The sequence below is a fragment of the Silurus meridionalis genome, chromosome 15, assembly GCF_014805685.1.
Source record: "Silurus meridionalis isolate SWU-2019-XX chromosome 15, ASM1480568v1, whole genome shotgun sequence".
In the NCBI taxonomy this organism is placed as follows: Eukaryota; Metazoa; Chordata; class Actinopteri; order Siluriformes; family Siluridae; genus Silurus; species Silurus meridionalis.
This window is the reverse complement of record NC_060898.1, coordinates 1,890,001-1,916,562: the sequence shown is the minus strand read 5'-3', so window position 1 is coordinate 1,916,562 and position 26,562 is coordinate 1,890,001. Positions and strand designations below refer to the sequence as shown.

The window sequence follows — 26,562 nt, the reverse complement described above, 5'->3', positions numbered from 1 at the left end:
GGGCATCTAGAGCGAACCTGAGCAGTGGGCGTCTAGAGTGAACTAAAGGCTATTCACAATTTGAATTTTACAATGAAGTGAAAGTTGAATATGTAAGATTATTTTGATTGATTTGTTTTTTTCCTTTCGTCTGAAGCGGAATTTAAGCAAAATTGTGCATAACCTATAAATAAATATTATTTACATTTATAGATCAAAATTATTTACTGTATGAATTATAATTGGAAATAGTGTATAATTATAATGTATACGTATGAATCATCCATAATTATCATTAATATAATAACTAATAATTTGTTAATTAATTATAAATAAATTGAGATAAAATTTTAACAATAAATGTTAAGTTTTAAACATAAATCTTAAGTTGCTGTAAAAGAAAAAGATTGTATTAAGAATTACAATTTATTTAGCATGTAATTTATTTATGTTTTAATGATACTTTTTTTTTTTTATTGACAGCCTCAGCTCTTAAAAAAGCGGAATAGGTGTGAAAGCACACGTTCTTCTCGAGTTGTAAGATGACATCGAGATGTCTTCATTATTATGGACCCAAATACGCTGTTTGATGATCACATTTGACACATTTCCCGTTCCATGTTTTAGCTTCACCCCATATCGTGCACATGATGTCGTTATACAATACATTCTGCAGATGGTCCTGGACTTCGTCTCTTCTATCCTGTATAAAATCACACGCTTGGGTAAAAGCGCCGCTGCCCACGCAGCACTCGAACCCTTTAGAGCCCGGAGTGTGTATAAACTCTGGTTGTATAAATGGTTGAGAAGCCTGTGTGGGTGTGAGCGAGAGAGCGAATGAGGTGTAGGTAGATACGGTTCTCTGTAGCCTTTATTACTATCTGGACGTGCTTCAGGATGTTCTTTACAACATGTCAGTGAGCCTGAAGCCTTTTCCACCTACTGCTGTTGCATAACGTGCATGTGGATGTGCTGAACTGCTGTGGAAACACCACACAAAGTCATAAACGTGTCAGATCTTTATTTCTGGTGCTAAGCAGGATTTCTGAAAGGATTATCGCAGCTTTTTGTGTATAAAGGTTGCATGTTTTTGTTTATAGTCCTGGACAAATACAATGAAGAAACCTAATAGGATTTCTGTCAAGATTTGTGACAGGGTTTAATATTTGACAGGTTTAAGGTCAGGGTTTAATTTCTGACAGGGTTTAGGTCAGGCTTTTATTTCTGTCAGGTTTTAGACCAGGATTTTATTTCTGTCAGGATTTAGATCAGGATTTGATTTCTGACAGGATTTAGGTCAGGATTTAGATGAAGATTTGATTTCTGACAGGATTTAGGACAGGATTTAGATCAGGATTTGATTTCTGACAGGATTTAGGTCAGGATTTGGATCAGGATTTGATTTCTGACAGGATTTAGGTCAGGATTTAGATCAAGATTTGATTTCTGACAGGATTTAGGTCAGTTTCTAGATCAATATTTGTTTCTGACAGGAAATAGGTCAGGATTTGATTTCTGTAAGGATTTAAATCAAGATTTGATTTCGGTAAGATTTGATTTCTGTAAGGATTTAAATCAAGATTTGATTTCTGACAGGATTTATGACAGGATTTAGATCAGGATTTGATTTATTACAGGATTTAGGTCAGGATTTAGATCAGGATTTGATTTATGACAGGATTTAGGTCAGGATTTGGATCAGGATTTGATTTCTGACAGGGTTTAGGTCAGGATTTTATTTCTGTCAGGTTTTAGACCAGGATTTGATTTCTGTCAGGATTTAGATTAGGATTTGATTTCTGACAGGATTTATGTCAGGATTTAGATCAAGATTTGATTTCTGACAGGATTTAGGTCAGTTTCTAGATCAATATTTGATTTCTGACAGGAAATAGGTCAGGATTTGATTTCTGTAAGGATTTAAATCAAGATTTGATTTCGGTAAGGATTTGATTTCTGTAAGGATTTAAATCAAGATTTGATTTCGGTAAGGATTTGATTTCTGTAAGGATTTAAATCAAGATTTGATTTCGGTAAGGATTTAGTTCAGGATTTTATTTCTGTGAGGATTTAGATCAGGATTCGATTTCTGTCAGGATTTGATTTCTGACAGGATTGGATTTCTACCAGGATTTAGGTCAGGATTTGATTTCTTACAGGATTTAAGTCAGGATTTAGATCAGGATTTGACTTCTGACAGGATTTAGGTCAGGAATTAGATTAGGATTTGATTTCTGACAGGATTTAGGTCAGGATTCAGATTAGGATTTGATTTCCGACAGGATTTAGGTCAGGATTTAGATGAAGATTTGATTTCTGACAGGATTTAGGTCAGTATTTAGATCAAGATTTGATTTCTGACAGGAAATGGTTCAGGATTTAATTTCTGTAAGGATTTAGATCAAGATTTGATTTCGGTAAGGATTTGATTTCTGTCAGGATTTAGTTCAGGATTTTATTTCTGTCAGGATTTAGTTCAGGATTTTATTTCTGTCAGGATTTAGATCAGGTTTTGATTTCTGGTTTAAAACAAATTTTCTTTTGCCAAATCGGGGGTGTGACGTTTTTTCTTGTTAACCAACTTTATTTGCAGAATTATGGACAAGGAGTCACATTTCCATTGCGTCATTTACCGAGATAAAAAGTAATGTAAATTAAGTAGATCTACGTTAAGTTAAATATGTGAACAAGTAAATAAATCAGTTGAAAATGTGTTAAATATGTTCCGAAATTATTAAATATATGAGCAAATAAGTGAATTATTGCACTGCCCCGCCCACATGCGATAGTATTGTGTATATCACAGGCGGATGATATGGCGTTCTGAAAATGAAGTATATCGCCCATCTCTAGAATACCAGAATCGTGCCACAATCATACACAAACATTTTGCGCTGGTTTTGTGCTTACTGATTCTCGTGTACGTGTTTCAGAACATGTACATTTTTTTTGAGTATCTGCAGAGATAAGATCCAGGAAGTTCCTTTCACGTGTCTTTCAACATATTTGTGATCTTCATCTGAGACTCGGAGCTCTCATCTCTGCTGTCTAGAAACGCACTGACACAAGCTATAAAAAGCTGATTAACATTGTAGCCTGTAATTGAATGGCGACGTGTGTGGATTAGGGAGATGATTGCGAGTTCCTGCACAGCTGTCTAGGAATAGAACAGATAAGCGGCGGATTTTATGAAGAACGTCCTTGTTGCTGAAGTACTCTGAGTTCTGAAGTAGTTTTTAGAAACTGTTTAACTCGATGTAGGAAAAAAATGATATGAGAAATGGTAGTAGCTGTACTTCTTCTAATGCTAACTATTTAAACCAAGACTTTCCTATGTTGAAATTTGTATTAAGCTAGCAAATTTATTACTATAATTTTTAACATTCTGTTAGCTACCGCTTGTTGTTTTTTTTAGTCAGTCAGGTTTCCAGGCGAACACAATTATTACAATGGTATTTATTAGCTTATTGACTGAACTGATGAATTATTTATTATATATTCAGGAGGCCAAGCACTAAAGGCACATCGTTAGTTGTACGTAATCTTTCAGCAGTCATTAGACTGAGTATTTCAAGTTTCTGAAGCCAAATTTGATCAGAGCGAAAAGTAAAATCAGTGTTACAGCATCGTGTGAAAGATCCGAGGAGAGTCATGCCAGGCTGAACAGTTGGAGCTGGCAAGCATCTACCAGCGTACTGGCTGAAATCCTGGAGAGAAAGAGAAGAAGTGAGATGGAGGAGGGGGGCAGATGGGTACGGAGAAAATCAGGGAATTAAGATCTTTAGTCTGTTTTATTTCCAGAACTTCTCCACTAGTGGAACTTTCAAATAGCTTCTGAAAGCCTTTAGTGTTATAGAGACTAATAGGATTAGGATTTTATTACCTCTGGGATCAGTTTTAGCAGTTGTACCCAACTGCATGGGGAATTGTTCAGTCAAAATCTCTCGATGTCACCTGTTTGGGGAGGGTCGTGCCATACGATACGTAACAACTAGAGAAGAAAAAGTATGAACAACTGTGTGTGATATCATTTTAACAACACACAGCATCTCATCTTTGCCTCTCTTGAATGCTTTACTAATCGTTGAATTTTGTAATTTTCCACAGTCGAGTGGGTCTCGATAAACTCATTAAGGTTTCCTAGCTGTCAAAAGGTGTGTTTAGATTGTTGGGTTGTAGTGGTTAAGATGTTGAACTGCTGATCAGAAGGTTGTGAGCTCAAATCTCAGCACAACCAAGCTTCCATTGCTGGGTCCTTCAGGATGATGGACAATCTGATGATGAGTGAAATCGCTTTTTGCATGAACTTTTCACTCTGGATGACACTCACGGAAGTGACCCAACATGTCAAACAAAGCTAACAGGATGCCTGACTTCCTCCTGCTTTCTTGTGCAAAAAAACCAAACAATTCGTTTAGGTTCGTTTGTGTTTTTCCTGAATGTTATTCTACAGAGGTTTGTTGGTTTGTCTGTTTGGTTGACTCTCGCTTTCCGCATCCCAAAGAAACCGCCGGCGTTAGTCCTGGATACCGAAATCTATTCCCAGAAGCCAGTGTTGGTTACTAAGGAGACGGGCTCGTCAACCCAGCACCCGTCCCACGCGCTTCCAACTTGACTATCTGAGAGTGTGTGGGAGGAATTTCTGCACCATGCACGACCAGATATTTGAGCTGAGCCGTAGCCAGCAGTGTGTCGTGAACCGAGGCACGGCCGGGGAAATGTGGAGTTACAATTCCTGATCAGGGAACGTCAGGAAAAGCAAACAGTATTCCGGTGGAAAGACATTGAAAACCAAGTTTTTATAAAGGACTGCATTCCAGTGTGTGTGTGTGTGTGTGTGTGTACACATCTGGCCAGATGTTGAGTCCATTACACAAGGCTGTAGTTATTTCCTGCTGGGGTGCAGTTCCATGCTGCAGGGATGGAGGTCACGATTCACTTCATCATTATTATTACTCTTTCGTGTTTTGGTTGTTTAACAGTCGTGACACTGTAGTGCAATTCGAGTGTTTGCAGGCGAATAGGACACACACACACACACACACACACACACACACACACACACACACACACACACACAGAGCACTGCAGGCATAAATGCATAGTGTGGCTTGAACTAAACAATCTCAAAGCCATTAGACACCATCAATCAATAACGCTGAGTCAGAGAGTCTCTCTCTCTCTCTCTCTCTCTCTCTCTCTCTCTCTCTCTCTCTCTCTCTCTCTCTCTCTCTCACTTTGTGCCTCTCTCTACCGTTTGCTCTCCTCTCTCTCTCTCTCTCTCATTCTGTCTTTTCTCTGTGTGTGTGTGTGTGTGTGTGTGTGTGTGTGTGTGTGTGTGTGTACACAGAGAGAGAGAAAGAGACAGAATGAGAGAGAGAAAGAGTAATGTATATACATTCTGTTTCTCTCAGGATTTAGATTTTCTCTCTTCTTTCTCTCTCTCACACTCATTTTCTCTTTCTCTCATTTTTATTGCATTTGTTTTTCTGTTTCTTTCTTGATTTTATTTTTTGCTTTGACCTTCTCTAATGGATCCGTTTCTCTCCCACTTCCCCTCTCTCTGTTACTCTCTCAAAGTATTCCGTTTATCATGTCTTCTGTCCTTTTTTCTCTCACTCATTTTCCCACTTTTTCTCACTGTCTTTCTGTATGTCTTGGCACTCTTTCTCTCCATTGCTCTGTGTCTCGTCACATGCTCCTATCTTCTCCCTTTTCCTCCCTCCTCATTCTCCTCTTTCTTTCCCTCTCCTTCATTCTACCTCTTGCCCATCGGCCCCTCTCTCTCTCTCTCTCTCTCTCTCTCTCTCTCTCTCTCTCTCTCTCTCTCTCTCTCGTTCTTTCTCCCAGCTCAGGCTTGTTGACGTACAGAACAGCAGTGTGTAAATCCTTCACTGTGTGTGTGTGTGTGTGTGTGTGTGTGTGTGTGTGTGTGTGTGTGTGTGTGAGCACCGAGATGCTTTTGTACACGGTTCCAGATAAAACCCGGATCGAGAGATCGTCTTCGTTCAGGTCCGAATGTCTACTAAATCTAGAGCCGAGCCGAGCCCGGTCCTGCTGGGAAGCCGTGAGGTCGTTATGGAAACGCTGGAGTCGTCCTGGTTTGCTGGAATGGAGACAATGCAATAGATTATACTAAATTCTGCTGTCGTTCACTTCCTCTCCGTTCTCTTCTTTTTTTTTTTTCACTCTCTCTGTCTTTCTTTCCTCTCTTCAGTAGTGCTAATGGATGCTGTTCAAGCACATTATGTTCACAAATGCACTCTAAAGCTCTTGAAAACTTTTAGTCTCTCTCTCACACACACACACACACACACACACACACACACACACACACACACAAACATACACACACACATTTGCTTTTCTGGACACTAATAAATTGGTTATAGTGTATTAGGTGTGTGTGTGTGTGTGTATTGTGAGAGGGTCTGTATGGCAGTGTGTGTGTGTGTGAGAGGATCTGTATGGGAGTCTCAGTGAGGGTGTGTGTGTTTGTGTGTGGTGTTTATTATCTTATCTCTGTGTATTGTGCTGTGAGACCCAACTTCAGGAAATCGATGCTGAGCTTCCTTCTGACACAGAGTGGGCGGAGCCTGGCCGTGGTGTGACCCAGTACCAGAATGAATCTCTCACACACACACGCTCGAGTCGGATTCAAGAAATATCGCACCTGTAGTTGTTGATCTCAGTGAGACGAAACTGAAATGCGAAAATCCTTTCTGTCTAATCTAAACAACGTCTCGTGCCGTCTCCCGCAGGTGCGGACCGCAGGATGAACGGAGACTCAGGCGCGGGGGTGGTGGCGGCCACTCCACCCGCACACCCGCCCCATAAAGAGCGCTACTTCGACCGAGTGGACGAGAGCAGCGCCGAGTACCAGAGAGAGAGGAACATGGCACCTGACCTCAGGCAGGACTTTAACATGATGGAGCAGAGGAAGAGAGTGTCCATGATCCTGCAGAGCCCGGTCAGCGCACACACACACACACACACACACACACACACACACACACACACACACACAGTATGCACAGGAAAGCATGTCCACCTGAACAAATACACAGCTGTAGGATAATAGCTAAGAGGTGGTCCATTGGGTGAAGTACAATCTATTATTACTGAGAGAGAGAGAGAGAGAGAGAGAGAGAGTTTGTTTCGCATTTTGGTCAAAGTATTAATTTAAAAGGAGATTGTAGCATGACTCAATATATTTGGAATTAAAAATAATTATTTCTGAGGTTAAATATGAATATTTACGGAAGTCTCCAGATTTGAGTGTAGAAAAGTATAGAATTCTATAAAGATCAAATGTTGAAAGGGATGTTCAGAAAAGCAAATAGATCTTTACAATTGTGCCCATATAGTGTAGGAACTAGTTAATGAACCTCATTTCATACAGCAAGCAGCAGATCTCTGGAAAGAGTGATTGCAGTGAGGAGGAGGATAAAGAGGAGGAGGAGGAGGAGGAGGAGGAGATTCTCACTGAGTGTAAAAGTCAGCGAGTGTATTAGGAATCATTTACTCCGCTCTTCCCATCAGCATGTGATAAGACTGAACAAGAGTCTCTTCATGGATTGAGAGACTGCAGTGCTTTCAGCTCACACTAAACCTCTCTGTGTGTGTGTGTGTGTGTGTGTGTGTGTGTGTGTGTGTGTGTGTGTCTCAGCGGTCAGCAGTCAGAGAGAAGATGTATATACAATAACTCTCTGTTTATGTAGCTCTCTCGCCACTGGCACATAACGATCGGCTTCTTCATGCTGCTGGGAAACGAGAGATTGAGAAAGTCTTGAGAGAGAGAGAGAGAGAGAGAGAGAGAGAGAGAAGAAGGGATGAAGATGGAACTGATGGCGTTTCTGCCATACTCATTATGCATTATGGTTAACTTTTAATTGATTTGAATTATTTACAAAAAAATCACTCAATTTTGGAAAATAAATGGGGATAAACATTAGGAAATAGAAATGTCTGGGAACAAAAATGCACAATATCAATTCTTAATCATCAATTCAACTGCATCCAATCAACATGTCATAAATAATTTCTTAGTTAAAATTTTATTTCATTTGATTGTATTTAATTTGAATGAATTGTATGTCTATATTATATGCAGTGTCCATCAACCCCTGGTGTTTGATGGTGTTTACGAGACACGTGCATGTTCCTTTTCTTGCAATGAAACAAATTAGTTCATTTAACGTTAACGTTTAACGAGCCTTCGACCAAACAAAAATTATAAATGTCCACTTTAGTTCCCTACATTTTGGCATCCAAATTCTCCAAATATTAAAAAAAAAATATATATATATTTTTAATTGTTTTCCAAAAGTATTGGGACACCCGACCTGTTACCACAAAGCTGGAGGCACTCATTTCTATAGGACGATAGCGATATAATAAAATTTAGCATTTACTTGAACTTGGAAACCCAAAACCTGCTCCAGCATGGCAATGCCCCTGTGCACAAAGTGAGCTCTTTTGAAGATCTGGTTTGCATGCTTTGGAGAGGAAGATCTTGCTGCTATAGAGCTCTGATCTCATCCCTACTGAACACCTTTGGGCAGAATTGGAACGCTGACTGCACCCCAGGTCTCCTCACCTTCATTAGTACCTGCCTTTACTAACACATTTGTGGCTGATATCAAAGATATGTGAACACAAATATCCAAAAACAAACAACAAAATCTAGTGGAACATCTTCCCAGAAGAGTGGAGGGAATTATAAGAGCAAATTGGGAATAAATGTGGAATGCAATGCTCAAAAATCACATGCCATAATTATGACCAGGTGACCCAATACTTTGTATTTGTATATGGTAGTCATATTTTGTCTTTTTTTTTTTATTAAAATAAAACTTTTTCCACCCAATACAATAGTATACGTGGAACCAAAAATTGTAGCCAATTTCATCACTTCCTGCTTACATCATCGCGTCTCCTGCCCAATTCCCACTCTGACCTCCTGGTTTAGAAAATGCAGCGACGTATTTGAACGGATCTCAGCTGAGAAGTTGTTTTATATCTTCTTGGTGCTCTGATTTTTGAGTTGGTGTTGTGTTTGTGCTCGTATCCCAGGCGTTCTGTGAGGAGCTTGAGACGCTGATCCACGACCAAATGAGGAAGGGCAAAAACCCCACCAGCCTTCTGGCTCTGCAGCAGATCGCCGACTTCATGACCACCAGCGTGCCCACCACTTACCCGGCTGCCCCTCAGGGAGGCATGGCGGCGCTCAATATGAGTTAGTACACACATATACGCACACCCACACAAGTGGTATCAAAACGTTTTAAGGCTAATGGTGTAACTGGTGCTGTTTTGACCACCTGCATTACAAACTTAGAGCAAAAAGCAAAACGAAATTCCGCGCGAAACCGAGAATCTGAGTGGAAGAACATCACCGGAAGACGATGAGAGATCAGGAACGAGCTCGACCCCAAAAAATATTGAAACCATTCGCCAACCTTTTTGCCAGATTCCACCCCCGAGGACTTCGCCCTCCAAAATGAAGATTTGGCCCAAATGTCACCATTTTGACACCGTTGCTGAGATCCGGCGAGAATCACAGAAGATGCCTGACACGATTCGAAAAGTGGACTTCCAGAACATGTTCCAGAAGTGGCAGGATCCCTGGGGGGAGCTGTATTGCTGTGCTAAGGGGATATTTTAAAGGTGATGGTGTGGAAACGTAAATAAATAGAATACTTTCCTGTAAACAGAGCGAGTCTCGAAACTTTTTGATACCCACTTGTACCAATAAACCTTTATATACACACACACACACACACACACACACACACACACACACACACAGTCACCGTTGTATATTCATGTCCAGCATTCTTGCTGTCTGGATTCCAGCTCTTAACCAACCGTCTGACTTTTCCCCTTTAACTGTGAACCTCTGACCTCATAGTGAGATAATACAGGAACAAGAACACACATCTGTTCCTGCACCTGTTCACCCGAGTCATACTGAGGACCGGTGAAAACGGTTTTCAAGCACAGTGTAATGTGTTAAATTGTGTGTGTGTGTGTGTGTGTGTGTGTGTGTGTGTGTGTGTGTGTGTGTGTGTGTGTGGAGAAGGTCTGGGCATGGTGACACCAGTGAATGATCTCCGAGGTTCAGACTCCATCGCATATGAGAAAGGAGAGAAGCTGCTGCGCTGTAAGCTTGCTGCCTTTTACCGCCTGGCGGACCTGTTTGGTTGGTCTCAGCTTATCTACAATCACTTAACCGTGAGTTTACACACACACACACACACACACATTCTGTCTGATGGAACATGAGCATCCTTAACTGATTTGTGACCTAATTTGGAAGTCAAGTAAATTGTGGGTGTGTTTGGTGTGTGTGTGTGGTGTGTGTGGGGTGTGTGTTGTGGGTGTGTGTGTGTGCGCGCATCTCTATCCTCAGGTCAGACTGAACTCCGATCAGGAACGCTTCCTTATTGTCCCATTTGGGCTTCTGTACAGTGAAGTCACCGCCTCAAGCCTGGTAAACCCCCCCAACCACCACACTTGTGAAATATGAAATATTATGATATTTAAAAAAAAAACGTAGGAAAACAATTTGACATTTTATTGTATTTATTATACAATTTATTATAAAGCTATTGGTTCTGGAAGTGTGGGGCGCCCCCTTGTGGGGAATAAAGACATGACAGGTAGCGTGCAATGAACAGCAGAATTTAAATAATTTATTTTTGTTTTCATTTATTAATTTTCTTTATTAATAATAAAGTTCATGCACTCAAAGCAACCAAAAACACAGTTAGGTCGTTAATGCAAGTAAACTTAAATATATATATATTTTTTAAACACGACTACACTTGTATTTTCTTTCTTTTGAACTTAATGCTATTTAATGTTATTGATGTAGAACTTGATATTTTTAACTTGAAGTATTACGTTACCGTGGGGGTGGGGTTGAGGACAGGTGGGGTTTGAAAATCCACTCAAGTGGGGAATGGCAGAAAAAAGTTTGAGAAACACTGTTACCCCAAAACATTTGGGGATAAATATTATTTTGTATTATAATATTATATTATTATTATTATTATTATTATTATTATTATTATTATTATTATTTACACTGTATTGTGTTTTCTATTCTGTTATTTTATTCTTCTTCTTCTTTTTTTTTTTTTAAATTTTGTTGGGATTTGGGTGTGGACTTTTATACTCACTGCTGCCCTCTAGTGTAAAGAACAGCAAAGTGTTATAAAGACTGCTTTCAGTTTAATACTTAGCGATGGTGTCACTTATGTCGTCTCTAAGATGTTTCCCCGACATTAAAGTAACCATAAAAAGATAAAAATTACCACTGTGCTTGCTCATGAATGGGTTTTTTTTTTCTGGTGTGTAAGAGGAACCAGAACACCTAGGGACATATGTAGCTTATTTTATAGTCCTAATATAGGACTTTGGATCTGAAGGTCATGAGTTCAAATCCCAGCTACGCCATGCTGCCACTTCTGGGCTCCTGAGCAAGGCCCTTAAACCCATAACTGCTCAGTTATGTGAATGAGATAAATGTAAGTCGCTCTGGATAAAGGCAGCCGCAAATGATCCTGTGTTCTCCTGCATGTCTCCAGGTGAAGATCAACCTGCAGGGCGAAATCGTGGACAGAGGCAGCACTAACCTGGGCGTGAACCAGGCCGGCTTCACCCTGCACTCGGCCATATTCTCCGCCCGACCAGACATCAAGTGCATCGTGCACATCCACACTCATGCTGGCGCTGCGGTAACACACACACACACACACACACACACACACACACACCACGGTTTTGTTTGACTGACCCTACACTTGGCGAGAGAATTTTGCAGGAATGGTTTTCCACTTTCCTCCTCCCCTTGTCAAGGTTTCGGCGATGAAGTGTGGCCTCCTTCCCATTTCTCCCGAGGCTCTGTCTCTAGGCGAGGTGGCCTACCACGACTACCACGGCATCCTGGTGGACGACGAGGAGAAGATCCTTATACAGAAGAACCTCGGCCCTAAGAGCAAGGTTAATCCAATAACCTCATCTCCTTCATCACTGATCTAGAATAAGTCTTGTGTTACAACTTGTGTGTGGTGTTTAGGTGCTGATTCTGAGGAACCATGGCCTAGTGTCAGTAGGAGAAACTGTTGAAGAGGCTTTTTACTACATTCACAACCTGGTCACCGCCTGCGAGATTCAGGTAACATCTTTGTTTTTGTCTTTTTTTTGTACATAGTTTTTTGTATTTGTGTATTTTGCCTCACAAATCTTCCATGACTGATACAGTATAGATTGTGGTGAACATTCATGGAAGAAATAGAGATGATCAATGGTAGTAAGGCAGTTCCTCCAGGCTAGCATTGGAAGAGATCCAAGCAAGGGAGTAGCTTCATGGCAGCATCATATGGTTAAAAATCCATTGTAGTATATCAGGAGCTCTGTTGAAGCCTTGCAAAAGACTTGCAGTAGCTTTGGAGAAGATCTGCAGTCGCCTACAGAAATTGTATGGTAACTTTGCAGAAGATCTGTGGTAGCCTTGCAGAAGCTTCAAGCTAGCAAAACTTTTGTCTCCAGATTGCTTTGCAGACGCTCTTGTAAATCCTCCCTACATTACAAAACCTATTGTTTATTTATTGATCATTGTTTCTCGCTGTTGATTTGTAGGTCCGTACCCTCGCGAGTTCAGGTGGCCCTGAAAACCTGGTCATGCTGGACCCAGGGAAGTACAAAATGCGTCCTCGTCACCCAGAACCCGCTGGTGATGGGACGAGCCCTTATCCCAAGTGGCAGCTCGGGGAGCAGGAGTTCGAAGCCCTGATGCGGATGCTGGATAATTTGGTAAAAGAGACGTCAGGGCCAGATGTTGGGATGCGGGTACCTTGAGCGTGTAAAAGTTCGGTGTACATTTATTTCTATCTCACGGTTTTTCAGGGCTACAGGACCGGCTACCCGTACCGCTGCCCAGCTCTGCGCGATAAAGCTAAAAAGTACAGCGACGTAGAGATCCCGCCGTCCGCCACGGGCTACTCGTACGCCGAGGACAGCGACTCGGGCGCTCGCTCTCCGCTGAAGCACAGCTTCCAGCGGGGGCAGCGTGACAAGACCCGCTGGCTGAACACGGGCCGGTCGGATGAATCCCCCAACGAGGGGCTGGAGGGCGGCGGCAGCCCCAAGGCGAAGACTAAGGTGTGGACGAACATTACACACGATCACGTCAAACCCTTGCTGCAGTCTCTCTCGTCCGGTGTCTGCGTGCCAAGCTGTATAACCAACTGCTTGGTCTGTGCCTACCTTATTGTTCATAGTTTAGAACGTTACTGCTACCGAACGATGGTCAGCTGGCTAGCACCCCGACAACTTTTATTTACTTATTCAAGTCTTCATATCTGTCCGCTATTTCTCCTTCTTATCTCTTATTCGCTCTACTTTCAGTTAAACGTATTCCGTCGAGTGTCGTTGTGCCTCCGGGGGGGTTGAGTCGAGGTGTCGGGTGTGTCCGGGTGCTCTCTAGCTGCCCAGTGCATGCTGTGTTGCATGATGCCTTGTAACTAGTCTTCTGGATTACCAGGAGGGTGTGGCATGTGCCTGTAGTGGGTGTGGCTGGACATTGTGTTGTTGGTTTTTCTTTTTGGATGTTGTGCTTTCTTTTTTTTTTTTTTTAGCTTTTTTTTTTTAAATTGCCGCTTAATTTGTTGTTTGTCTGGGGAGCAGATTTTTCTGGGCGTGGCTATTACCTCGAGTTAACGGCAGTTTCACTGGATAGGAGCTGTTAAAAAAAAAACAATTAAATAATGATTTGTGACGGGGTTACAGTTACTCCGATGAGTAAAGAAGAGAAATCTTCAGGGCGACAAAAGAAAGCGCTCTTACCTTCTTAAAGGTGATCATTTTTTGAGCGATTTGACCAACAATGATTTATTTTTCCGGTTAACGAACGACAGGGTGTATCTTTTGTCCATTTCTGATTTCGCACTTAATTCGGAAAAGCATTAAAATGACTCCAAATAAATTTTAATTTAGTAATTGAATTTTTTTTTGTTTTATTCGAGGTTTAAAAATATTTAAATGTTCATAGAAATTTAAATTTTATCCACGATTTTGTTTCCCAAGTTATAGTGCAGGGGGAGGGGCTTTAAACTGGTGCTGCTTTTGGTGTGGACTCGTCTTTACCCCGCCCATCCCGGGTCATCGCTTGAGTTTTGATGACTCAGGGTCTGGTTCCGGGTTCGAGTCCTCTCCTTGCTTTTGACTTGGCTTTCAATTTTTTTATTTCGAGCTTCTCTTGCGTTTCCTGTTGTTTCTTTTCCTTTTTTTTTTCTTTTTTTTTTTTGCGACTGTCTTCCCCGAATTACGACTCAACAACATATTCCGTATCTGTTCCCAAAGCATGAGTGTTGTTTAAAAGGAAAAAGAAAAAAGAAGAAAAAAACAAATAGAAACGTTGTGAAAGTTCTTAACTCTCCAAACGATTATCTCTAGTTGGGGGAGTGCGAGTGTTGTGTTGTGAGGCTCTATACGTGATCAGTGAGTATTTCATATTTACATGTTCATCCCATGTGTCCTTCCTCTTTTTTTATTTTTTCTCTCCCCTCGACGCCCATACGGACATCCTGGCTCTCGATGGGCTTAAATAAGTCATAAATCATAGCCGTTCATGCTACGTATTCAAGCCTGATGCTAGCGATTAACTCTTTTTCTAAAATCTATTTATTAAAAAAATAAATAAATCACCAAACTGCCAAAAAGCTTGAAGCAACATGCATTTGCTGTTCATTACACCGAGACTCCAGAGAGACCAAGCTGCTGCAGATGTGGGGTTTTTCTTCCTATTACATTAAACAGGTGTCACATTAATGTTAAAAAATGTTTGTTATCCTGAGCAAATAAAATCAGAGTCAAATATATATTATACATATTATGTAAAATCTGATCTTATTTAAATATATTCATTAATTCAAATGGAATTAATTTATTTTATAGGTTCTCTTAAAGAAATAATTGAGGTCCTAAATCAGAAATAGGTCTGTTTGGGTCCAGTCTGATATTTAATAACCTAAAGGTCCAATTTCTCTCTAATCTACTGTATGTTCACAATGTATTTTTTCCCTTTTTCATGATGCAATTTTTTTTTTCTTTTCCCTTAGTATTCTGATGACTTCCTATTTTTTAATTTTTCCTTCTTTTTTTTTTTAAAACCGTCAAACTTTTTCTTTCATCCCTTTTCTTTTTTCCTCATTTCAAAAAAAAAAAAAAAGAAAAGACGGCTTTTTGTTCTTTTTCTTTTCCTTTCAACTTTTTTTTTCTTTCCTTTTTGTTTTCTTTTGTACTTTTATCTTGAATTCTGTTGTATTTTTTTTCCATTACCTTCCCTTTTTTTTTCTTTCTTCTTTTGTATTCCCACGCAAGCGCACTATATGGACAAAAGTATCTTTGGTAGTGGTAGCATGACCTCTTTTTCTTGTAACTAGGAGCCCCAAACCTGTTCCAGCATGGCAATGTCCATGTGAAGGGTCCATTTTATTCTAAAGCCCCAGCTCCATGATGATATGCTTTCCATTAATTGGAGTGGAAGATCTTCTGCAATCCCTCACCTCTCCACAAAATCCTGTCGAACATCTTCCCAGAAAAGTGGAGGTTATTATTAGAGCAATTGGGGTGTTTAAAAAGATGCCACCCCAATCTTGTGGTCGGGTGTCCACAAACTTTTGTCCCCATAGTGTGTATGTGTACACTGGAGACTTTTTTTTTTTTTTTTTTTTTGAAGCAACAAAACAAGAACTAAAAAAATAATTAATGGACACCTCTCAACCAATCAGATTTGAGAATTGGAGTCTGGTCGTTTAGCTCGTTATCTCAGGAAAATGTTATTATCTCAAGACCACAGCAGTGAGTGTGAAGGTAAACAAAGGAAAGCACGGCCTCTCTGGTTTCCCACTGCGCTTTTATTCGTTCTAATTAGAACATCATTCCAAGCTCTGGATGTTGAATAACAAGTGCGTAAGTTTAGTGCTGCAGGATCACTGGTGTGATTATTTATGCAGCTCATTCAGATTTTCAACCGTATATGATGGAAAAAAACACATAAGTGGTGTAGGTGAACTGTAGTGTACTTTACTGGGCGTAACTTCATCCCTGCTGTTTGTGTGTGTGTGTGTGTGTGTGTGTGTGTGTGTGTGTGTGTGTGTGTGCGTGAGACAAAGATTATGTATGCAGATTTGTGTGTTTGTACCTGTGTGTGAGTGTTTGTTTGTGTGTGTGTGTGTGTTTGTTCAATGTTCACCCTGAGAAAACACTCACTGCCTACAGTTGCTGCTTAAATCAACACACACAACACACACACACACACACACACGCACACACACACACGCCTGGCTTCTGCGTCACTCTCAAACACACCTGCTGCTCCTCACAACCTCTCATCCTCTACCTCCGCCTGTTTCTCTCCTCCCTCCTTTCTCCTATTTTCTTTTTTCATTTCTTTATTACTTTAGGAGTTTTTCAGTTTTTTTTCCATACAGTAAATACAGCAGCTTTAGCAGGAGGATCAGTGATGATGGGAAGATGATGTTTACAAACTTTATTACATTCGTCATTAGGGGATTTTTCTGAAATATAAACCTAAACTCTCTTGTTTAATTTTTAATTGTTATAAAAAATAAATATAAAAAAGAAACAAATACAAATATTGCTTGCACATTTAAAATCTTTAAAAATTCCAAGGACTCTACAAGCTTAATATTTATTTTTTTTATTTTTTCATTTATTTTCCAAACAGGAATAAATTTTTCGCACTTTTCAAGCTTAAGTTTAATTAAATTGTTTTACTATTTTCTACTAATGATATGTTTCTATAATCATTTATATACACCACAAAAAGTTTTTTAGAAAATGGTAGAAATTACAGTAAGTTGACATTTTACACGGCTACATTAAGCGTACTAAATTTGTTTCCATTTTATACTAGTATTACCATTTGAAATTATATTTTTTCCCTGCTTTCCAACATCCTATTAATTTTGTGTTTTCGGCACTCACACTGCTGAAACTGAATGAGATGTAAACTCTGATTGAAAACGTTTTCCCACGTGGATTCCATCTTGCACAAGTCAGTGTTAAAACCATGCACAGTAATAATAATGGTGAAGTAAATATAAAAAATTGGTTAAATGAATAGAGACGTGTTCGAAACATTTTCCGAAAATCTTCAGTCCATCATCATTGGTTCACTGTTCTGAATATTACTGCTGTGGTCTCTTGATTTCTTTTGATATTATTTTCAAAAGCATGACATTCTGTTGAGCTTGTGTATATTATACATATATACATTTTTGGTGGTTTTATATATATATATATTTTTTTTCCTTAGTCATGCTGCATGCATCGTCGTGTTTGCTGTGTGTTTGAACTTTTTGTTTTGATAATTGCAGTGGACGAAGGAGGAGAGCATTCGACAGGGTGCCGTGGCCAATCAGTTCGTTCCTCTCAACACTAATCCTAAAGAGGTCCAGGAAATGCGCAACAAGGTCTGAACATCTTGAATGTCTCAAATCTTTCTGTGTGTAGATTTGATTTAACAAAGTCAATATTAAACTGCAAATTGTACCTTGGATTACAATTAAAGGCAGGTTTCTATTAAATATCGTGTCCTAGTTAAGGTCTAGGGGTGTGTGTGTGCGCAAGAAAACCTAATGTGTCGTCATGACATTGCAGATCCGTGAGCAGAACCTGCAGGACATCAAGACAGCAGGACCTCAGTCTCAGCTGCTTACTGGAACTGTGGTAGATCGTTCCTTTGTCCAGGTCTGTATAAACACATGTGCACACACACACACTTCTGTCGCTGTCCTTATGAGGACCAGCCAAAAATCCTCACAATGTAAAAAAAGATTTTTATACACTAAGCAATAAACACACACACACACACACCTCACAGTCCAGTGAGGGCCTTTCAAACGTCAACGTTTTCCATTAAGATACAAACACACAATTTTGTGTTCACGCTCCAGTTTTATGAGGACCTGACAAGACTAAACCATTCAAATATAAACACACACACACACACACACACACACACACACACATGCAAAACTCCCATTATCAATATCGAGGACCAGATAAATGTCCCCATAAAGACCAAACTGTCCACTAAGATATAAACACACACACTTCTTATTATCCTTATGAGGACACGCTAAAGGTCCCCAAAAAGTCAGAACTGACAGCTATTACTATTTATTAAGGTAGAAATACGTGCACACACACACACACACACACACACACACACACACACACACACACACACTGCACTGTCATTATTATTCACTGTGTAAATGTAGCATTGTTTTTCGGCTACAGAGAGCGACGATCTGGCACGTAAGTACGGTGTGCGCCTGCTCTAACCGTGTGTACATCTTCCCATCCCTCTGCCCCAGGGTGGTGCTCATCCACCTTTAGTTTGCTATTTTATTATTTTCTGACCCAAATAATGAACTAGACATCTCTGCATCTTCATACAACACGCAGTCTGAGTTTGCATGTCTCACATGATTGCTAATTTTGCACCTGCTCCTGCTAGTCAGACCTAGTTAACCTGGATAACTTAGTAAATATTCACCTGATCTTACAAATCTCAAAGGAGTTTTGGGTTTAATATATTAATCACAGAGGTGTCGTATTCAGCTAAAGCTTGATGATGATTTTTTTTTTGTGTTGATCTTCATAAATGCTAAAGATCTTAAAATAATTTGTAACCGACCCTGTATACATAAGAACTGCATCAACAAATGTAAGCCATTTTAGTGCAAAATATGTTTATTTAAAAATCAAATTTTTTTCTCTTCTTTTTATTGTACACTATATGAGCAAAGGTTTGTGGACATCAGACCGAAAGATTGTTCTTTCTTTTTGAACATCCTATTCCAACTTAATCCCACATTTGCTGTTAGGATAAGCTCCACTCTTCTGGCAAGACGTTCCTCTAGATATTTTTTTGTAAAGTCAAGTACCGATGTAGGTGAGGTGAGGAGGTCTGGGGTTCAGTCAGTGTGCACATTCATCATGCTCATCATGAGATCAAAGCTTTATAGCAGGAGAGCTTCCACTCCAACCCATGTAAAGCATATCTTCATAAAGCTGGCTTTGTGCACAGGGTCATCATCATACTGCAAAGGTTTCGTGTCTCCTAGTTTAAGACGTTTGATACAGTTGTGTGTCTTAGACTTTGGTGACGGTTTGTGGAGAAACGACATATGGTTGGAAAACCTGTGTCCTAATACTTTTGGCCAACTTGCTATGTTATGCTGCGTAAAGGTACTTATAGTTACATTGTTACTTTGGGTTACATTTGGTGCACAATTTACAATTATTTAAGTTGCCTTGTTATGCCATGTGACATTACCTTATGTTGTAGTACATTGTTACATCAAATTGCGTTACCCAGCGTTATTGCAATTGGTTAAATTATTTTGCGTTATTTAGAATTTGTTGTTGTAACGTTGTTACTTGATATTGTGCTAGGTTGCTGTACACAACGTTGTTACAGCGTGTTGCAGTTCACAGCATTGTTACATTTCATTATATTTTGTTGCTTTATTTAATATAGCTATATTGCTTTACACAATATTTAGCTTTGTTTTGTTGCGTTATGCTACGTAACACCGCGTTATGTTGCGTACATTATGTTACATTTTAATTCGTTATGCTACATAACGCTGTATCATTATGAGTTACGTGACCTGGCTCCATGTTGCGCTAAAGGCCTGCATTATTATATTGTAAGTCGTCGTTTGTGCCAATTGCAAGTCGTTAAGATGTTATATTACATGAAATTACGTCACATTAAAGTTCTCTATCATTTTTAAGCATCAAGCTGGCCTGAGACTCCCACAGACCCAATTTTCACAATTTTCTGTGCAATATCATAGGCTACGGCTGTTTTTTTTTTTTTTTTTTAAACTAACTTGAGTTTATTTTATTACTAATGTCTTTTAGAATAATTTATCACATTGTATGCTAAAGGTTTGTGTAATAGTATAAAAAATATTTTTTATTTTTTCTTGGAATTATTTGCTGACGGACGCAAAAAAAAACAAAACACTTTTGTACTGTTTAAGAAGGGAGTGAAAAGTCGACGTCGCATGGATTTAGTTTCTAATGTACAAACAGAGGGCCAGTACCTACAGCGGAAAATGTTGTGTGTGGTTTGACTAGCACATTTTGATTTCTGATGTTGCAGTGCATGACCTTAAACCATTTGGCTTGAGTCTGTCCCATGCGCTTCCTTAGGAAATGCTCAGTGCATGCTTGTGAAGTGTGTAATTGTGTGTTCAGGCGCGTGTGTGTGTGTGTGTATGTGTGTGTGAGCTACGTATACCATGTAGTATATCAACGCACATCATTTTGGCAGTAGGCTGATATTTTGTACCTTATCTTTTAAAAAATGTCATTTATTATGCGGAAAAAAAAGACTCCGTCTATGATGTGTGTCTTGATAGAGAATTTATGATTCATTGAGCAATATAGATGGATGTTGATATTATAGTAATATATTTAAATCAAGATATTAATATATGATTGTGTGTGAGTGGGTGTGTGTTAGTGGCGCTGGGTTATGCACTGCTCATAAGGTCTACTATTACAGGATGCTCCTCTGTCTGACTGTTTGGAGTGTATCGATGGCCTTGACTTCTCAGACAGCTATAGTCCTGCTAGGTCTGTTAGAAAGGTACATCCCGACGTTTAACCATCATTCCCCACTTACGACGCTGAAAAACCATACACAACATTTCATTTTATTTCGTCATGGTGTCTTGTTGGCACAGTGTGTGGAATAAGTACAATTCTGGTTACATTTAAAATAATAGGTGTTTAAAAAAAAAATCAAGAATGTAGTCGATTAATTGTAATGTTTTTTACTGTTAATTTTGAATAGATTTGAGATGTGTCGCTTTTGACCTACAGGGGGAGCTAGTGACCGCTTCCAAAGCGATTATAGAGAAGGAATACCAGCCTCGTGTGATTGTCACCAAGACTGGACCAAATCCATTCAATAAGTTCACCGACCAGGAGCTGGAGGAGTACCGTAGGGAAGTGGAGCTCAAACAGAAAGGAGAAGAAGGTCTAGAAGGTAAGAATTTCTCCGCATTTTTGCATTTTCTGTTCCATCGCAATTATCGATGTATTGTTAAACACGTTATAATTAAGTGACCTTTTTCATGATACACTTTGAAGAATGTGTAAAGATGTATACAATTTTTGCAATTGCCCATGGGGTAAAGTTCAGGTCCGGTTTTGGAACAAAACTGTTGTTGCTTCCAGTACAGGTTGATGCATCTGACAGCTCAGTGGTACCAGGTTCAGGAGGAGTCACTTCTCCTCCTGCCTCCTCAAATGACAATTTGATGGAGAAGCAGCTCTTGGCAGCTTCTTCTTCCTCTACTGATGCTGCTACAGAACCTGAGGGATCAAGAAGGGTCATTCCTTCTGGTCCTCCCGTGTCCCCACACAAGGACTTTCACTGTGCTGTGCTGAAAGCTCTCAGTGTCACCACAGATTTGTCTGAGAATGATCAGCCTGAACAAGACGTCAAAGTTGAAGGTAGCCTGGTGTGCCATCTGCCTACCCTTGCCTGGCATCCATCCTGCCCTTTGTAGATTTGGAAGGGTGGGGTTGACTTTGCTAGTTTGTCCTTTACTTGGTCCTTAATCTTTTTTTTCTCCTGGTGGTGCAGTCCAGAAACTCCTGATGTATCTTTGAGCCCTTACAATTTTCTTTTCTTCATGTCTGTCTCCAGTGTACTCTTTCTCCTTGCCCATCTTTATTGTACCCAATCTCCTTACCCCTTTCATGACTTATCCTTTTTCCTTGCTCGTTATTCTTTCTTTTCACCGATTTTCTCATCTGCCTGTTCTTTTTATCTGTCTCTTTATGTTCCTCTTCTCCTTGTTCATCTCCTGGTGTACCGTTCTCCTTACCTGTCTTCTGGTGTATCTTTTCTCCTGACCTGTCTTCTGGTGTATCCTTTCTCTTCATCTGTCTCCTGGTGTACCCGTTCTCCTTACCTGTCTTCTGGTGTATCTTTTCTCTTTATCTGTCTCCTGGTGGACCTTTACTCGTTAGTCATCTTTTAATTTATTCTTTCTTACTTATTGTCTATTTCTTTCCCACCTTTTAGTTTTTTTTGTCATTTACTTCTATTCACCTTCTCCCTACCAATAACAAATTTACCCTTCTATTATGTATTTCTATTTTCATTTTTTCTACCTTATCCTTTCCCAAGCCTTTAATACTTATACTGATAACGAAAGCAAGTAAGACGCTTGATGCAAATTACATCACGGTAATTGGTCCTTTTCAGTCCTTTTGTCTTAACTCTTCCTTAATCCCGTTTTCATTTGTTGATTCTTTACTCCTGGTGTGGTTTTTAATGGCAAAAGTGCAGCAATCTTTAATTCCCGGATACCGTCGTCTTCTCGCTTTAGCTGGGATCCATGCTTCATCCTGATTGGGGTTGTTTGTGGTCTGGAAACTAATAAAAAAACATCTTGATTGAATTTAAAACGATCTGTTTAAATAATTAAATTTGGGGTGAAGGCAAATCCTTAACTGTAGCCCAGAGTTGGTTTCGTGGTATGAGTATTACCCCCTTGTGATCCCCTCAATGCTACAGTGGATACAGTGGTCCTACAGTGATTATAAGTATTTTATATCCTGAAAGTATATATTCTTTCCTTCTTTTGTAGATGAACCGCAGGTGCCGGAGGACTTGGGGAAAGGTCCGAGCCCCACCCGTACCCCACCAAGCACCCCGATTCGAGTAGAAGAAGGTACGTTCAACCAGGTGGTCATGCTTCCTTATGCATGCACGTGGATTTTTTTTTGGTGTGCCTCAGGGGATAATTCTAAGAACACTGCAGTTTCTGTTTTACTGTGATCTTTAACAAATCTTATTTTTTCCTTTGCTGTTTAGTTTGTATGTAATAAGAGATCAAGAGGATCAATGGGTACCCATTGGTATTTTTTTTTTTAATTCGTTCTTTTTGATTGACTCGTTTTCAAGCATCGGTTTGAATCAATCATGGTGAAAACGTTGGTCTTGTGGCGTTTTCTCTGCATGTTTAAAGAAGTTTTGTTCTACCTCTTGGTCTTTATTACTTTGGATTACACCGATACTATCAGATATAATCAGCTACACTCTATATTTAGTATTGTAAGAGTAAAAAGTCTAATTTTCTTCTCTTATCCTGAACCGTATTTGTTCAGGTAAATTTCAGGTGTAATCTGATTCCGAACGATTCCACCTTTTTCCTCATTCACTTTTCATACTCATTCCTCGAGGGTCTTTTTCCCCAAAGAATGGTGTGTAGCCATTCTTTTTCTTCCTGGTGATCCGATTTTTATTTCTGTTTGGGGGGGGTCTTCCTTTTGATTTTCTTCAACATGGTGGCTGTGATTTGACTTGCATAGACATTTTTTTCTACTGTGCTTTTTTTTTTTTCTTCTTCGTGGCTGCCTTACAATCAGAAGATGGAAATGCAAAAGAGTACCTGTTGCCATAGTAAGTACTGTCCCACTCCAACTCCCCTTTTACCTACATGCTTGCCTGTAGCCATCTTTCTTTCTTTCTTTTTTTTTTTTTTGCATGCCCTTGCCATTCGGGTTTCTCTCTTCTCCGAACTAACTCGTCCTGCTTTATCTTCTCGCTGTTTGGTTTTTCATCCATAGACCTTTTTTCAGTTTTGTTCACTGGAATCATCTCAAAGGTCTGCTCCTGTCAGGTTTCACCCTCTCTTTTCTTTTTCTCTCGTCTTTTAAGTTAAAAGTTTGGAAAATCCCGAGTTTTTTATGGTTTCTGAGAGACACATGCATGTTTCTTTTGTTTCTATGCAACAGACTCGGAAATGTAATACTTTGACCAAGCAAATGTATAATTTTCCAAATGGTTTTCTTTATTTTTATTGAAAAATCCTCCCTTAATTAGAGATTTCTTTCTTGTGATCCCAGAGCAGTTCAGTGGGATTTAGGCAGGTCGTTCCATGATAGATATCACTCTAAATAACGCTTGCAGCACGCAGGCGTACGCTTCGGCTCATCGTCTTGTAGTATGGTGAAGTCGATTCCAATGAACCGCAATTTCCGAAATAAATCTTCTTTGCCTTCCATGCTCCAAAACAACCTGAAACTGTTACGCTTCCACCTCCATGTTTGAGGATGAGGGCAGTTTGCTAACATCATCTCTCTGTTCTCCGTCTTACACAAGTTCATCTGGTGGATTTAAAAATGGACCAGTCTGTCCATCACCTTGCTTTCACTTGTTCAATGTCCATTTTTATGTGTTTTTACTTTATCCAGAGTTTGTTGCCTAGAAACAAAACATGCAAGTGTCTCAAAAACCATAAAAGACTTCCACAATTTTGACCGGCACTATATATATATATATATATATATATATATGTGTATGTACATTTTGCTTTATATTCTGTTTAATCTTCTGAATAGGGTACTTACATAAAGTAATTGGATTACACTATTACGTAATCACACACGCAAAAATGGACAATCGATTAGCAATAAAAGGTAGACAGGCAGGCAAAAAGACGAATAAACAGCCAAATCACATCTCTGCATTAAAGTGTTTTATTCCACTTATACCACTGTGAAGTGCAATTTTCTATTTAGTAAACATTTTGCACTTTATAAACCTCAAATTAGTTGTTTAGGGTTTGTGCCTGTTATCTCATATGCTATAGTAGCTGGAAAAGAAATGTACAATGAGCCCCCCCTCAGCATTTACATATAAGAAACAATAAACAAAACTTGAGAAACATTATGTATTTATATGCAGTCTGATTGGACATGTGATCAGTCAGGAAATTAACGGGTGTTTTTTTAAAATCTTCATCTCACCGATCATTAGCGTGGAATGAAATAATGCGCTCGGTGTTGAGAACGAAACCTGATAGGACCTGGCTTGAGGTTTTTCCAAGAGCAAAGCTTCTAGGCTTTTCCGCTCGCTGGCCCTGCTCTAGATTAACCAACACCTCTCGAGCAACTCTGTTTTATCATATCGTCTAGCTATTTTTTTTATTTTTACAGCAGGTAACGTATGACCTTCATTTTTATGATGCGGAGATTCGTCTCTTCGGGTACACAGTGATCGCTTTTTTGCGCTGTTTGTAGTAAAACGCTGCTTTTCTATTGGCTGATATTTCTGTGTTAGAGTATGTTTTGTGAGGACTTGTGACAAGGTTTCTGGATCGCAGCTTTAAACGAAAGAGTGAATAAATATCAATATAGTAAATACACTATATGGCCAAAAAGGATTGTGACACCAGACTTTCCCACCTGTATGAGGTTCTTCACCTTGTTTTTTTGGAGGCACACAATTGTACCGGACGTCTTTTGGATGCAGGAGAATTAAATTTTTCCCAAAACCTGTTCCAGCATGACATGTACACAAAGCCAGCTCCATGAAGATCTGCTTAACATATGTTAGAGTAGAAGTGGTCAGGTGTCCACAAACCTTTGTCCATATAGTGTGAATAGCAAAAATATTAATAGCGATTTAAATAAATAATCAGTTCTTGGTCGTCCTCTTCAGTGAAGCACGGTGGTGGTGCTTTTAGCATCATGCTGAGCATTTTCTGGTGTTTGGTGAATAGGCATGTCTATGCATCATACTTTCATTATTAAAAATTATACATTTCAGGATGTTTAGTGTTTGATTTATAGTTTGTAAACCATCTGAGTGATGGTCTTCCAGAACTGGGAATCAGGGGGGAACATATGGAACATGAAGGCGCTTTAGATACAGAGTTTACTGTTGTGTCTGTAGCAGTAACTGAGCAGGTTGGGATTTTGTGTTTCCCATAAGAGATCTTGGTGAAATTTTCTCATCTTTTAGCATGTTAGCGCTAAACTAGGACTGGATTACAGCGAGTCTGGATTGGACGAGGAGTTCCTGCTTTTTTTTTCAGGGCTGTGTGATTGACCCAAATCTAGATCGCAGTTCTGTTTAATATTTTGGTTTAATGGCAAACTCCGAGCTGTGTCTTCTCTGAGGCTCGTCTTTTCCTCACACACCTTCATTTTACACACCTTTTTTCTAACATTTTTCTCTCTCTCCCCCCCTTCCATCGCCCCTGTTTTTTTTTTTTTTTTCCTGTCATCTCTCAGAACGGCAGCAGGACCAGAGCCCTAAAGACGAAAGCGACGCCGCCACTTTAAGACAGACCCTCCCCGACCTGACCCCCGACGAGCCTTCTGAAGCCGCCGTCACCGCCCTCCCGGCAGAAGACCCCGCCCCTTCCGAGCCGGACTCCGCCCCGGCTCACGTCGACGGGGAGGAGCCTGTTGCCGCCGATGACGCCGCGGGCGACCAGGGCAGCGACGAGTCCCCGAACAAATCCCCTTCGAAAAAGAAGAAGAAATTCCGCACGCCGTCGTTCCTAAAGAAAAACAAAAAGAAGTCCGAACCCTAGAGAGGAAAAATGAATCTCCTACGATGAAAGCCACATTCTGAATCTTTCTTTTAATTTTTTTTTTTATTATTTTTTTAAAACTTTTAGCTAGTCTAATTTTGTGTTCACCTGTAGCTTGTGA

General features: G+C 39.8%; 1 protein-coding gene across 14 annotated transcripts in view; it reads left to right on the top strand.

Annotated features, from left to right (window-relative positions):
• add1 (adducin 1 (alpha)) overlaps positions 1–26,562 on the top strand; it is a 32,590-nt gene that overhangs the window by 5,654 nt on the left and 374 nt on the right. The window contains exons 2-19 of one of the 14 annotated variants that reach the window (XM_046867464.1): positions 6,741–6,949; positions 9,055–9,217; positions 10,064–10,215; positions 10,394–10,474; positions 11,574–11,723; positions 11,845–11,988; positions 12,065–12,163; positions 12,628–12,801; positions 12,895–13,242; positions 17,391–17,486; positions 17,674–17,763; positions 18,319–18,336; positions 20,603–20,686; positions 20,923–21,088; positions 21,280–21,558; positions 22,704–22,787; positions 23,488–23,518; positions 26,137–26,275. In XM_046867464.1, coding sequence (XP_046723420.1) covers positions 6,755–6,949; positions 9,055–9,217; positions 10,064–10,215; positions 10,394–10,474; positions 11,574–11,723; positions 11,845–11,988; positions 12,065–12,163; positions 12,628–12,801; positions 12,895–13,242; positions 17,391–17,486; positions 17,674–17,763; positions 18,319–18,336; positions 20,603–20,686; positions 20,923–21,088; positions 21,280–21,558; positions 22,704–22,787; positions 23,488–23,518; position 26,137 — 2,355 coding nt within the window. In that variant the 5' untranslated portion in view covers positions 6,741–6,754 and the 3' untranslated portion in view covers positions 26,138–26,275. Of the gene's footprint in view, positions 1–6,740; positions 6,950–9,054; positions 9,218–10,063; positions 10,216–10,393; positions 10,475–11,573; positions 11,724–11,844; positions 11,989–12,064; positions 12,164–12,627; positions 12,802–12,894; positions 13,243–17,390; positions 17,487–17,673; positions 17,764–18,318; positions 18,337–20,602; positions 20,687–20,922; positions 21,089–21,279; positions 21,559–22,703; positions 22,788–23,484; positions 23,520–26,136 lie in introns of those variants that run through there. The other 13 variants (XM_046867462.1, XM_046867459.1, XM_046867456.1 and 10 more) reach the window with 13 other exon arrangements.